Source organism: Propithecus coquereli, unplaced genomic scaffold (assembly GCF_000956105.1).
Source record: "Propithecus coquereli isolate 6110/MARCELLA unplaced genomic scaffold, Pcoq_1.0 Scaffold222, whole genome shotgun sequence".
Classification (NCBI taxonomy): Eukaryota; Metazoa; Chordata; class Mammalia; order Primates; family Indriidae; genus Propithecus; species Propithecus coquereli.
In genome coordinates, this window is record NW_012147412.1 from 1,279,964 (window position 1) to 1,295,034 (window position 15,071).

Below are 15,071 nucleotides of genomic sequence, written 5' to 3' on the forward strand. Positions count from 1 at the left end.
ATAATAATAATAATTAATATTATCAGTAGGAATAATAATAATTCCAACCAGGACAGTTGTGAGGACTAGATCCTCTGTGTGTGAGAAGGAGCTTAGGAAATACTGCAGGTTATTCTCAGGGCAGGGATGCCTGCCGCGCCCCAGCTGCTGAGGCCCAAGCTGGAAACATACACCCTGCAGTCAGGAGGCCAACAGGCGTGTAGAGGCCAGGGGCTTCCCACTCCAGTCCTTCCGTCGCTGAAGGGACAGCTTCAATGCCGAGTGGGCCTCCTGTGAGCAAGAAGCCTCGGCCTACTCCTCGATCCCCTCTCCTCCTGCCCTGCTGCTCTCCCCTCCCTGCCTGTTCCTGGGGCCAAGTTCAGGTGTGGCATAGGACAAAATCCAGACACAAGTAAAACGTATCGTTCTAGAACTTGAACTTGTTTCATGCCCCTCCCTGCCTGGTAATATCTTGGACCTTCATCCCCCATCTCTGGTCAGAATTTGCTCCGCGGAAGAGTCTGACGACCATACACACTGAGGCATGGCCACCTGGCAAGGGAAGGGGTTCGAGGCTTACCAGGTGTAGGGCACTGTGCACCAAATCAAATTCCTGTTATCTCATGAAATCCTCACCACGGTCCTCCAAGGTGAATATTGCATGAGCTGCTTCCCACAAGATTTAAAAGTGCTGGTCCTCCTGGGAGTATTAGCATTTTCTAGGGCCAAAGCATTAAGCCCAGGGAATTAGCCAGTAGAGGGGGAAGGAGGCCAGTTGAAATAGAAGTTTTCTTTATTATTATTATTTTTTGATACAAGGGTGCTCTGTGTCCCCTACAGACCCATCACTTAGATGTTTGTGTCCTTGTCCCACATCTGTGTCCAGCCCTGGCCTCACCATCCTCCTCCCACCCCTCCCGGCCTCCTGCCTTCCAGTTGCAGAAACAGCCTCCCTCCTCCCTCGCAGAACAGCCTGCCCACCCAGTCGCTCATGGATCCATCCCGCTGCATCCTGAGCCAGACTAATAGGTTCCCCAGGTCCCTCCCAGCCTTACACTTGGCAGGCAGAGCTGCTGCTGGGCCAGGGCTCCCCCAGGAGAGGGGGTTGGGGTGGAGGAGGAGGAGGTGCAAGGGAAGAGAGCTGCTTCTAACCCCTCTGGTGGCAACTGCGTTTGCTAAATCCACAGATAGAGGTAAGGAGAATGACAATAGAAAATTGTCAAACTGCACTCAAAAACTCCTAATATTCTTCATGTAACTAAACCACACTTGTTCTGCAAATTTCTTCCACTGACTAGAATTAAAAAGTATTCCTCTTCTGATTCATAAAATTAGAGGATCTCCGGGCTGGAAAGAGATCATCGATTTTCTAGTTCAACTTTCCATCTACTAGTTTAACTCCCTCTGCAATGATTCTCAAGAGGAGCTTCAGTCTTTCTTTGACTACCTCCAGTGACGGGGAACTCACTACCTCATGTGCAGCCCACCACATCACAAAGGAAGTGTTCTTCTTTATGTTGAGCTGGAGTCTGTCTCCCTGTGGCTTCCATCCCCTGAATGCTCCTGGGTGTAGTCCTTGAGGCTGCCAAGAGCAAGTCTGCCTTGCAACAGCCCTCCTTCTTCTGCTCCTCAAGTGACATGGTGACAGTTCCCACCTGGCACTGCTGCTCCTCTGTTAGGGTACAGAGTCTCTTTCCTTCCCTGTAGTCTTGGGATCAGTCCAGTTCAGCAAGCACTGTACACCCTGCCTACACAGGGATGAGCAGAGAAGTTTGAAATGGGATCCCTACCTAGCACTGAAATAATTCATGTGTACATTATATGTTATAAATATACATATATATATGAACAGAGCAAGACTGTCTCAAAAATATATATAATACATATACACACACACACACAAATACACTTACATACATATTTGTTATCAAGTATTTTGTATGGTTTAAAACCAAGGCTATATTCTGTGGGTTGGATCATAAATCCTGCAGGAGCTGGGAGAAGGGACAAGGGGGTGAAGGCTGGAGAATGGAGAGAGGGTTTAGGGGAGGACGTGGGGTGAGGAGCAGCGGGAGAGTGAGTGGGAAACAAGATTTGTTAAGCCCCTTTTGATGGCACCATCTGTGTACTTGACATGCTCTTAATAACCCTGCAAGGCAGTCATTCTCCTCACTTCCCAGACGAGGACACTGGGTGCAGCGGGATGGGGGAGTTGCCAGCCTAACCTACCTAGCGGTGCCGGAGCTGCCGTTCACGTCCCAACACTGGGCTCCTCGCACTGTGCCGGTGCTGCCAGGCTGGGACAAGGAATGACTCACTGACAGGCGGTTCTGGGTGGGATGCGCCTCCCCTCCCCGTCCCCTCCCCGCCTCTTGGCACACGGAGTGCGGTGGCCAGCATAGGGGAATACTGCTGTTCTTTGTTTAAAGGGCAGAGCACCCCAGGGGGTAGCAGGCTGGGGAATGATTAGAACAGGGTCCCCAGTCTATCTGACGCCTGGGGGGCCCTCTTTCCTTGGGAGCTCAATGCACCCGCCAGTTTTAACAGGATCAAGCGTCCCCAGGCCCCCTTTGCCAGGAATCACCGTGCTGTGCATAATCCTACTGTGATGCCCTGGCTTTCCTGTCTCGTCCCACTGAATTTCATTGCCATTCCGAAAAATCCCAGGGGATTTGGCCTCTTTTCCAGCCAGATTCTCAAGATCCTCCACGCTCCATTCCAGGACCCATGGGGTTCGCCCCGCCGCCCCTCCCTCGCTCAGCCCCTCCAGCTGCGAGTCGGGTCGGGGGGGATCCCGAGACTCCGGGGGTACCAGCTCTGCGGCCTCCCTTCACCCCTTGTGGGAGTGTCTTTGGACGAGGTGCTCAGACCTTTGTCCAGGTGGGAGTTAGCTTTTCACATTGTCTCTCAGGAGGATGCGATGGATGTTCTCTCCATTTACATATGGGACAAAATGAGGATGCCACGTTAAAAAAAAAAAAAAAGACGGATTAATTCAAGTTGCCAAACAAAATAGGAATGTAATTCGAGCTTCAGCATCCACTTAGCTGCGAGTGCCTGGACCCTGAGCTCCTGAGGGCAGGGACTGTATGTGATCCATCTTCTCTGCCCGGTGTCCTGTCTACACAGTGCCTGGCACTTAGGACATGCCAGTGAATGTTGGCTGAACAGGCGTGTTCTTCCCTGACTTCATCTGCCTCACCACGCCTGCCCTTGGTGCGCCTGGGGTGTAAGTGAATACAAGAGAAGTGACATCGAGACAGCACATCCCGTTCCCAGCGTGCTTTCTCCTGTGATCTCACTGAGTTCTCACCCTCCTACACCCATTTTGCAGATGACGAATGGAGCCTCAAAGAGGTTAGATGACTTCTCAAGGTCACATAGCCAGGGAGGGCTGACCCTGAGCATGAATCCAGATCTCCTGGATCAGCGCTGGCAGGAAGTAGCCCAGCAACGTGGGTGCCACTGTTGGTGGGGGCTGGCGGTGAGGGGCTGTGAGAGACACAGATGGTGGTGATCTTATAAGTCTCTGTTGAAACCATGGTGGGGAAGGGAGGAAAGGCGAGCCCCATGCCGTGGTTTGCACAGCTGGGCTGTGTCTGAACCGTCTTTGTAAATAACAGGCCCTCCCGGGGCTTCTCCCCAATCTGCTGCAGCCTCCAGCTCCCTGGAAAGCCTTCTCCAAACAGGTGACAGGAAGACAGGGGTTGGCGGCACCTTCCCGGAGCTCCTGTCTCCATCACGCCAGGCCCTTGGGCTCCAACCCTGCTACCCTCTCCTTCTCATTAAGAAAATACACCAAGTGTAGGCTTCCCTCCCCTAAGTCCTGAGTCGTGTGTCCCTGGGCCTCCCTGGGCACAGTGCCTGCTGCTTCCTGCTGAGTTTGTCCTCAGAGGCAGCCTGGTCTCGTGGGAAGAGGGTTGGATAGAGATCAGAAAACAGAGACCCGAATTCTGTTCCCAGCCGTGTTTCTGCATCTGTGTGCTGGGCAAGTAGTGTCACCTGTCTACAACATCAGGAGGGGGATGTGATGCTCTTCAGGGCTCCTTCTCAGTGACCTTCTAATGTTTGAGGGTCAGGATGGTGAGTAACTTGCGCAGGGCAGAGTCTTTCAGGGTTGTAGTCAAGACGTCCCGAATTGACTACCCAATCAGTCCGTACAGACTGGCAGCACGGAACCTTGGACTGCTTAGAAAATCAACCCTTCGCTTGCCATCCCGTGTGTGGGACAAATTGTCCGTCCTCCCTACCTCCCGTTCTCCTCTGTATTGGGGATCATAACACTTTATAGGATTGTTGTGAGGACTTACATGAGATAAGCCATGTAAAATTTTTAGCACATTAGCTGGAACACAATAAGCGTTCGATAAATGTTACTCTTGTCATTGCTTTTGGGAGCAAACGCCTGCATGTCTCTTTCCCTTGGAATTGAGACCACTGCCTCCCCCAACCCCATGTACATCCATGCCCTCCCCTGCCTATATTTGCAGAGACAAGGCAGCATTAAGACCCTTTCGTCTCAGTGACGTCATTCTGGAGCCCCTCCTCCCACCACGGCCCCCAGGCAGCAAACAGCTAAGGGTGGAGGAGGGACGCGGGAGTTTCTAGCACACAGCCCCAGTTTTTCATTTTGTTCTGGGCGGACCCAGATTCTTGCTGCTGGAGTGCAGTTCAAAGCCTGTTTTTTCATGATCATAATGCCTGCTTGTCTTAATGCAGCCACAGGGCTGTGAGGAGTTCAAAGGGTTTTGCTAGACCTGCTTTCTGAACCCTGGGACCTTGAAGATCTCCCACCTCCAAAATGAACACAAAGGCTTTTATAGAGCCTGGCGTAACATCTATAGAGTGCCCCATGTCCGAGTCTCAGGCCTAAGTTACACGTGACTTTTTCTAACCCTTAGCACAGACCTGCGAGCTGACTGCTGTTACCATTTCCACTTCTCAGATGAGGAAACTGAGGCCAAGACAACTGGCCCCATGAAAAGGTCCTGGAATTGGGGAAAGATATATGAGCCTGGTGGTCTCTGACCCCAGATCTTGGCCACTGTGTGTCCTACACCCGAGGACCATGGGGAGGGCAGGGATTCCCTCATTCCACCTTGGAAGCTTCCTGCTCCACCTTAGAAGAGTATTCCCAAGGCGGCTGGGGAGCTAATGGGAGCTCCTCTATTCTAGATGGCCAAGAAACCTGCTCAGTTAAGAAGCAGCTCCCTAGCACCAGCCATGGGACCAGACACGACTCTGTGTCCAGCCCAAGCTTCTGCGTGTCCTGTTTTTGCCCAGGTGGCCCTTGAGGTGGCTCTACGGAGCCTCAGGGCGTCATCCTCTCTCCCCTCCAGGCCTTTTAAACCTAGAGAAGCTGCTCCGGCAATTCCTCATCTCCAAGGACACACTCTCCGTCCGGATGCTGGATGACACCCGGGACCCCACCCCACTCCTCAAGGAGATCCGGGACGACAAGACAGCCACCATCATCATCCACGCCAATGCCTCCATGTCCCACACCATCCTCCTGAAGGTGCGAGCCGGGCTGGGCGGGTGCTGGTGGGTGCTGAGCCTCCTTCCCTCCCTTGCCCCCTCTTCCCCGAGCACCTGCTCTCCCCGTCCTTGCCTTGCGTGTCCTCCTGAGGATGGCCAAAGCAGCCCTGGGCTGGACCTGAGCCCTGACCAACCTCTCTCTGTGCTTCCGTTTCAACGAACGGTTCCTGGCAGCTGAAAGGAGAAAGCGGGGTGATGGTGATGTCGTAAATTTATTCAGCACCCGGGGCATCAGGGCAGCAGACAACAGACACACCAGCCAAAGTCAGATCCTGCCAGGGGCTCTGCAGAAAGTCCACGGGGTCCTGGGAGGGGCTAGGGTGGGGGTGGGGTGCGCGAGGGGCTCGGGCAGAGGCCGTTTGCCAAGCAGCGTAGAAGTATTTCCATATTTTGACAACCAGGACAGTTGCGCCAGTGCACGTTGCTGAACATCATGTCTGTCTTCAATCCTGACACGGTGCGCACAGTTGCCAAGTGCTTCTGTGCAATTTCCTGGTGTAAAACGCCCAGTGATGACGTGAGGTAGGTATAATAGCTTCCCGCTGGGAGGTGAAGAGACTTGTCCAAGGCCCAGCCCTGTGAGGGGCAGAGCCGAGCCTGAGCAGTTATCTTACCTGTGAACCAGGCAGTTTCTCCTGCGCTCCCAGAGACAGAGGGGCAGGGTGCCAGCCCCCAGATTCGAACATACGCACGTGGAAACTAGGACTCTGTGAGGCCAAACCGAGAGAGAGAGAGAGAGAGAGAGAGAGAAGTCTGGTGCCCGGCGCTCACATGGGACAAACAGCTGGAAATAGCTGGACAGCCTCCGGTCACCTGGCGCCAGTTCCTGGGCTGGTGGCTGGGCCAATGCCCCTCAGAGAGAGCAGACCCTGCTTCCAGGCTCCTCGGCAGCTCCCCCAACCTCTCCAGGCGTTCTGGCCTCTTCTAATGCCATTTTAATTGCACATTTAAACACAACCTGCCATCTTCCACTGGGGGAGCGAGGCTCCTCGTTAACCTCTGCCAAGCTGCAAGGAGCCCAGCAGACACTCGGATGATTGTCTGTTCCTCTCCCGCCCTCCCCCTCCCTCCTCTCAGCCTCCCATCCCCGGCTAGTTTTTGTCTCAGAGTTAGCAAGAGATTTGAATGAGTTCTCTCAGTACTGAAGGCTGTCCCTTCAGCCCGTTGCTATAGTAATTTTCCAGAGCTCCAAAGCCACGTCTGTGTGTGTGTATACCCAACTCATACACTCTCTCGGTCACACATACACGCACATTCAAACACAGGATTTTTCTCGTTTCTTCCTTTTTCTCCTCTTATGCCTGGAGCTATGATCAATGAAGTCATTAAGGATGGAAAAGCTCCTCTAAGTTTCAGGGGAGGAGAGGTACAGGCTGAGGGGTCCTCCTTAGGGAATGTGGGGAGCAGGGAGTGAGAGCTTCAGCTTAGCAGACAGATGTCCCTGCAGCCCCATTGTGGAGGGCGGTTCGGACGCTCAGTTCCCTATGGGTAGCTGGAGCCTGCCTAAACAGCCCCCAGGTAGGAGCCTTTGGGGGGCAGCCCCTTGCCCAGCAATATCCCATGGCATATTCCCAGCATGTGAGGCTGAGTTCTATACCCCCAATAATATGACTAGTTCATTGCTGAAATTTTGGAAAGTATAGAAAAGCACATAGAAGAAAATAAAAATTATTTACAATCCCATCACCCAGAGCTAACCGCTATTAAATTTTGATGTCCACCCTTTCTGCTTTATAGACGCATTTTTTCCAAAATTATTATCACCCTGCACAAACTTTTCTGTAAGCTGCTTTTCTAATTCTATGCCATGCACCTTCCCCGTGTCATTAAACGTTTTTCTACAAATATTTTAATGGCTGTATCATTTCCTATCATACAGATGTCCCATAATTTATTTAACCATCCTTTTATTGTTGGAGATACAGGTTGTTTCCAATCTTTTGCTATAATAAATAATGCTGGGGTGCACATCTTTGTCCATAAATCTTTATGCACATTCATGAATATTTCCTTATCATAAATTTCTAGGAGTGAAATTACTGAGTTAAAGATATGCATGCTTTTAAGGATTTTGATATGATTTACCAGATTGCCTGGCAAAGGCTGTGAGAGTTTACACTCTCACCAGCAGCATATAGGTATCTTTTAGCACCCTTGCCAATACTGGGTGTTTTCATTAAAAACACTGTGGTTTTTTTGTTTTGTTTTTTTGTGGCCGTCCTTTTCAAGGAAGCTCCACCCCTAGCGATCGTTATTAGCAAACGGTTGTGTTGAGTGCTCCATGCCTGTCTTTCCTGGTCCCTCCACTCTGCCCCAGCTCCTGTGACCTCGAGGCCAAACCGATCCATGAGCAGCGAAGCTTCAGGAAAGCCTGTTCCCTTTGTTCCCATCTGACTTCCAAGAGGCCCAGGCAGGCTCTGTCCTCATGCTTCCTAGGGCTCCATAATCCTCCTTCCAGAGGGGCACACAGGGCTTTCCGGGGCCTCGGCAAGGATGGACTCCATGTGGGAAGCTGAGTGGGCCCAGCGCACACGGGGCCTCTGGGAGACTCGGTGTGCAGGAGGGAGCCTGGCCCCCGAGCTTGGCAGCTCTCTGCCGTCTCCTGATTTCAGGAGGATTTGCAGAGTAATCCCCGATTTTATTGAGCGGCTGTTCCAGCAACGAACTCCATGTTTACTCGGAATTCAGGCCTTAAAAACCAAGGATCTCTTGTCTTTTATCTCTAGGACAGCAGATTTCACAAAATGGGTTTTAACTATCTGACTGTGCCCTCTCCCAGCACCATCCCTGACCCCGTCCCTGTAAGCAGTGGGCTCACGTCAGTGGGCTTACATTGGTCTAGGCAGGGGCGGAGGTGGCGGTACTCTTCCATGGACAGGGTGAGTGTGTGTGGTGGGGCATAGGATGGAGGGTGGTCATTCTGTCACACCATGCTCTTGGAAGTGGAGGAGGAAATGTAACTTCGCTTGGAGGAAGACGGAGCTTCACAGAGGAGGCCTTGTGTCCCCTGAGTGCTGTTGCCCCCGTCACTAAGCCTTTCTGCCCTTTAGCTTCCCATTGGAATGACGGTGATACAGGAACCCCCAGTCTGATCCTCAAGGAGCCTGCGAGGGTTCCTGTAAGAGCACCCACCGTGTTATCTGAGTTCCTTGGAGATGAACACTATGTAGGAGGAAAATATAATCATCCCTGGTCTTGTTTCTCCTCCCTCCACCTCGATAATCATCACCCCCTTGGCCCAGGGCTGCATGACACGTTATGAAAATCTAGCCAGTTGTCAGGAGGGATGAGGGCCCTGGAGAGAGCTGGGCTCATTATTTACCTGATCTACTTGTCAGCTTCCATGGCACCTGTCACACTCAAAGCCAGGCACACTGACAGGGAAGGTTGGTTAGGAGTATTGATGGTGGGTACAAAGATCAGACAAAAGGGACACTGCTCTGAAGTGGCAGTTCTCAACTGCGGAGTGCTGCCACACTGCTGCACTGTGATCAAGGGGGAGGCATGTCACAGGCAACTTGTTACTTCCTAATAAAGGACCAGAGTTTGCAAATTCTTTACGTATTTCCTACGTTGCTGCAGATTCAAGAATATTCTTATTAAGGGTCTCACTTTCATTCAGACAGGGGTGGAGTTGATTTGGGCATTGCCTGCAGCCAACAGACTCTCTGATCTATGCCTTGGGTTAGAGGGTTGTGTCTGTGGTTCCATCCGCGATGTGGTTCCATCGCGGTCCTCAGCGGGGAGCATAGTTGGTTAAAAGCACTGACATTAGGCTACCTGGCTTTAATCTCATCTTTTCCATTTGTAAGACGTGTATCTTGTGCAAGTTATTTAGCCTTTTGTTGTGTCAGTTTCCCCAACTGCAAAAAGGAGGTTGGGGGAGGGATGACAGTGCCTACCGCATACAGTTAACCCACGCAGAATACCTTATGTGGCTGGCACGTACGAAACAGCGGGCGTTAGCCGTTGGTATTGTTAATGGTTGTGGAGATAATTATTATAGTCTGTTTAATTATTTGCTTCATTTCCCTAAAAGTCATTTTGGTTTCAATAATATCTGGTTATATCCATGGTGTGCTGTGTGTGGGAACAGCAGCTACTATGCATGTCACTGCAGTGGGAGGGAGCAGGGAAGAGGAGAGACCCTGCCCTGGTCCAAGATGGAGGGCAACGTGAGAACCAGTCAGGATGTTCTACTCTGCCTGGTGCCGAAGGGCAGCAGCCCAGACAAATGGCAGACACGTGGGGCCCTCACTGCTCAGTTGCTTCAAGGTTTTTGTTTTCTTTTCTAATCTCCTTCTCTTTGCCTTGCAGGCAGCTGAACTTGGGATGGTGTCAGCCTATTACACATACATCTTCACTAATCTGGTAAGACATTTTCACAGCTCACCTCCTTGGCGTAGAGAGTGTTGTGAGTGGTCAGGGGCAGTGGATCATGATGGAAGGAAGCCCAGAGGATGGGGACTGGGAGAAGTAGACGCAGAGGAGCAGAAGCCAGCTGGAGAGGCTGGGCGTCCTGCAAACACGGGGTCCAAGAGCCCATTGGGGTTTTCGTCTCAACATTTCTTAGCCTTGCAAGCATAGGGATTTGGGGAGTCTAATGCCTCCATTCAGACGCCACTAGCTACGTCAGGCTAATTCCTCTGGGCTGTTGCAGGGTGGGTGAGCCCCCTTGGTAGGTCCACTTACTGGGCTGCAGTCCAATCTCTACATTGTCAGCCCCTCGTGCTAACTCGAAGTAGGAAAGCTAGGGCACGACAAATATGCATGTCTTATGGTGTTATAACCGTATGTACCTTTAGAGACCGTCTCAGTCAAATTCCCTTATTTTACAGATGAGAAAACTGAGGTCTGTAGAAATTTCATTGACTCAGGTTGGAGCACAAACTTTGCCACTTACCAACTGTGTGCCCTTCAACAAAGCACAGAGCCTTGGTGTCCTTATCTAGAGAATGGGGATCAGAACAGCTATGTCATGGAGTTGCCATGATTTTGAAATGATATCGTTTAACCTACGTGGAAGCCTTTTGACATGGTGAAGCATTAAGAAATGTGAAAGATTATGGCGACATAGGGACACACTCAATCAGAGAGTAGAAAGGACCTCAGAAACAGGTTTTTTTAAATTATAACTTTTTATTTTGAAGTAATTATTAAAGTTGCAAAGGTAGTACATGTACCTTTAACCCAGATTCCTCCAGTGGTGACGCTGTACACAATTACAGTGCAGTATGGAAACGGGATATCAGAGTGGCAAACCTGTGAACACGTGTAGAGTTGTGCACCTCTGCAAGCAAGACACAGAACAAACAAAGAGCTCCCTCCTGCCACCACTTTATAGTTACACCCACCACCCTGCCCCCACCATCCCTAACCCTGAGCTTCCACTAATCAGTTCTTCATTTCTATAGTTGAATGACTGTGAGGATGTTGCATAAATGGAATCTTACCTTTCTGTGACCTTGTTGGATTTTTATTACCGAGTAGTATTTCACGGTGTGGATGTGCCACGGTTTGTTTAGCTCTTCACCTATCGAGAGACATTCTGGTTGATTCCATATTTTGACTATTACAAATAGAGCTGTTACAAACAATTATTTAGAGAACAGGTTGATTTCATTTTATAAATCACTTGACAAGGTGACCCCTTCATCCAGGCATGCTTTGGAGTAGTTCCTATACACAGGCACTGGGCCAGGCCTTCGGGATTAAAATGAGAGTAAGAAACCAAGCCTGCCTCGGGAAAACTCAAAGTACCTATCACAGTGCAAAGTGCTAGATTCTGTTATTAGACGTGTATACAGGATGCTCCAGACCCTAGAGCAGGGGCTGCTTGCTCAACATGGGGCCGTCAGGAAAAGTTTCATCGAGGAAGGGGCCTTCAAGCTATGTCCTAAAAGATGGGTAGAGTTTTTCTAGGGAAACAAAGAAAGGAAGAGCATTCTGGGATAAGGAACAGCATATCCACCTACTTAGAGATAAGAAAGTCCGTGGCATGTCCAGGAAACAGTGAGTCACTTAAAACTTATGGACTTCTCCAGGAATATGCATGTCAGTTAATTCTTATTCACTAATGCATTTCCATCCAGCCTGGAAAGTAACCTGTTTAGAGGATTTAAGGCAGTTAACAATTAAAGAGCCTTGATAAGGTAGGGAACAGAATTCAGCCTCATAGAGTTGATTCTTCAATCTTGAAAAAAAGGTTGTCCAGAAGCAAATACATTTCTGGTGAAAGTGTGCAGTAGGGTAATTTATGGGATCATGCAGTCTCCCTCCCTGGACTTAGAAATCAGGTGTCTTAAAATATCCTGTGAGGTTTAGGAGATGGCTGCCCAAAGGGATGTGCTTGGATGCTGAGATGCTTTTCTTTTCCAGCTGTAGGTGTTCATGAACAGTCCTTTCTTGGGACAGCTGTGGAATTGTTAACCCTGAAGCATCCTCTAAGCCTTTGCTCTCGGAGTTGAAACAGATTTTAGAGGAATCCAGGTGTGGCTTTTCTTCTGGAATAGGAACTGATTCCACAGCAGGCTTGCCAGGGAGTCATTCAGCCTTTGCTTGAACTTGAGTGGAAATAGCTTGTTCACCACCACCATAAAACTGCCTGCTCTGCTGTTAGAATTTTTTTTTTTTAATTGAAGTCTAGTAGGGCTGTAGAAGAAAACCACCACATAGTATGTGTGCATATCTTAAAAAACTTTCTCCAAGTGAGCACACCTGTGTGAGCCGCACCCAGCTCCAGAAATAGAACATCACCAGCACCCCAGAAGCCCCTCTCATGCTCCTCAAAATATACAACAGACGAACTTCTTTGTTTGCTTTTTTTCCCCTCTCTAACACTGCTGCTATAAATCAGAACATTAATATGTAAAAAGGGAGAAAAGGATTAGACTATTCCCAGAGCAATGCAAAAGCATTTGCTTAAAGTAAGGAGGCATCTGGGGGAGCCTGGGCAAGTTGGCAGAAGAGCAAAGAAAGATAAGAGTATAGTTGTGTTCCATTTGGGGACCTGGGAAATGGTGGGGGAGGGAAAAGGCAGGCCAGGGGCTGCCTGTAGCGTGCCAGCCTGCAAGGGTGGCTCCCTAAATTAGGCAGCAACGTCAGCAGAGGAGGAAGGAGCTGGGCAGCGAGGAGTCGCTGGGGTGATTTAGCAGATGGAAGGGAGACATTCATTTGGAATGTGAGTTCCCAGGACAGCAACCAGAATAAGGTGGAGTTGCTTGGTGGAGAGATTTTTAAGAAGACAGTGTCATCCACACTGTGTACTGCCACCCCCCGTCCTCAAAAATGACAGAAATGGTGATGATGACGTTATCCAGTGGACAGAGGTCGAGTCACTGGGAGACTTGGGTGAGCCACACTGGCTCTCTGAGCCCCAGTTTTATCATTTTTAAAGTGAGGATAATAAAGCCTTACAAGATTATTATGAAATTATATTAGTATGTTAACATATTAATTATATTAATATATTAATATAAGTAAAATGCATTATAAATAGCAAAGTACTATATGTTTCTAAGGCATTGCATTTTTTTCCATATAACACGATGATGCTTTCAGTTTTCGAAGAGCTTCTCCCCCTTTCGCGTGGGTGTGGGACGAGGCGTGCTCTGGGAGCATGCCTCCGTCAGAGAGTGTTTTGAACCCGGAATTAACAGGACTCCCGCTGTTTGTATTTGCAATGGGAGACCAGAAACGTCACTGTGAGTGATGCTGGTTGAATAATAGTCAAGAAAACAGAAGCAGAGCCATTGCAAAAATCAGCGAGAGAATATTCTGGAAGCTTCTCATTAGTACCTTGGCTTTCTAAGAGGGATAGCCGTCCAATAGGAGTAAAGACACTTTCTAGGACCACTCTTCCTGCCCAGTTGCAGTTGAAGTTTTAGGCCAGAGAGAGAAGGGCTTTGTACAGAGGGTGGTAAGTTATCCTCTCTGCTTCTCCAATCCTTCTCCGAAGTCCAGGTACCAGCCAGGCTTTAATTCTTATTTACTCCTCTGAATTCCTAGGCCTCCGGATCATGTCCCATCTCTCTGAATTCTGCCACAGCGATGCAGCAGGTTCTCAGATCAGCTTTTAGAGAACAGGCACGATGAGCTGGAAAGGCATGAGCAGTAATAGTACCTGCCTCGGGAGATAATATACACACTAACTGGCTCACAGTGCAAGTTTAGTTGGGGGAAGTTATTATTTTAAGAAGTCTAGTTTATGCTTCTCATGGGCTCAAAGGAATGGGAGGTACTTATTTTGCTGCCCAGCCTCTAATGGTCTGTAAAAATGACTCATAAAATGCCATTTTATTTATTTCTGGAGAATGAATAGAACTAGGTAGTTCGGTTATTGTGCGTGACGGAACCGACCCATTATAGGGTTTATTTGTGTCAGTAATTACCGAGCAATTGATCAAATGCCCATACCTCACTCCCATCCAGGCAGAAAGAAAACTGATTGATTTAGGGCATCTATAGTAAATGAATTAGGTTGACTGCTCTGGATTCTGTCCTTTGATTACCCATCACAGGAGTTGGGACAAAATTATGAATCAGACTTCTAAACCATCAATTCATTTGACCCTATAGAAACATAGTTTCTTTCTCTGTCAGGGTCTGGCCAGCAGGGAGAGTGAGTGTGCCAACTCTGGGCCTTGGGTGACAGGTGACTGATGCAACACAAGGGACTGAGCCAGAGAGAGTGGAGGCTGCTAGGGGGACCACGCGGCTATCATGGGCAGAGCCGGGAAGAAGATGGGCAAGTCCAGGGAAGAGCCGGGTCTGTGGGTCCAGGGGAGGTGGCACTCAGTGACACAATGACAGTGAGGTGTCAGGCAATGAGAGAGACGCAACATACAGGGACAGATTCCTCCAGAACAGAGGAAGAGGTCAGTGACAAGCAGTATGTAGATGTTAAAGGCACACAGTGAACACATATCCAGGTCTTTTATTTATATTATCTATTTCAAAATGGGATTTGGGGTAATTTCTACTGGTGTTAGAGATTGGATCAGCGAAACAGCTTTTTCCCCAGCTTCTGGTTCTAATGGGTCAGGAATCATTCCCAGCAGAGCAAATCTCTGATCCACAGACAGCAAAGGCACCTGGCTAAGGTGGGGGCTGGGGCAGAGGGTTACTCTTGGGGTCCAACTCACAAGAATTTGAGAGGTCAATTGAGGGTGCTTGGCCAGGATGTACACTTGGCCAGAGGCCAGGTACGTGGAAAAAAACTAGGAGGAAGCAAGTCCTGGGGGAGAAAGCCAAGGTGAGGGGTCAAGACTCCAGGCCAATGTGAGATGGACCAAATAAGGGACAAAGCGAAGCAAACAGAATGATTGTGCAAAGTCACAAAAGATATAGATGCGTGAGTGACCCAGAGAACTAGTTCCTGCCCTCATCCAGAAATCAATGAGCCTGCCTTCCTTCCTTCCTTCCTCTCTCTCTCTCTCTTGAATTTTTATTTTGGTAAAGTACTAACATATATAACATCAAATTTGCCATTTTAACCTTTTGGTTACAATTTAGTGGCATTAATTATATTCACAATGCTGTGCAACCATTGCCAC

The 15,071-nt window shown here is 49.3% G+C and overlaps 1 protein-coding gene across 1 annotated transcript in view; it reads left to right on the top strand.

The window, feature by feature from the left end:
* GRIK4 (glutamate receptor, ionotropic, kainate 4) overlaps window positions 1-15,071 on the top strand; it is a 307,922-nt gene that overhangs the window by 150,640 nt on the left and 142,211 nt on the right. The window contains exons 6-7 of the mRNA XM_012644896.1: window positions 5,319-5,497; window positions 9,835-9,888. Of these exons, the coding sequence (XP_012500350.1) occupies window positions 5,319-5,497; window positions 9,835-9,888 (233 nt within the window). The remainder of the gene's footprint in view (window positions 1-5,318; window positions 5,498-9,834; window positions 9,889-15,071) is intronic.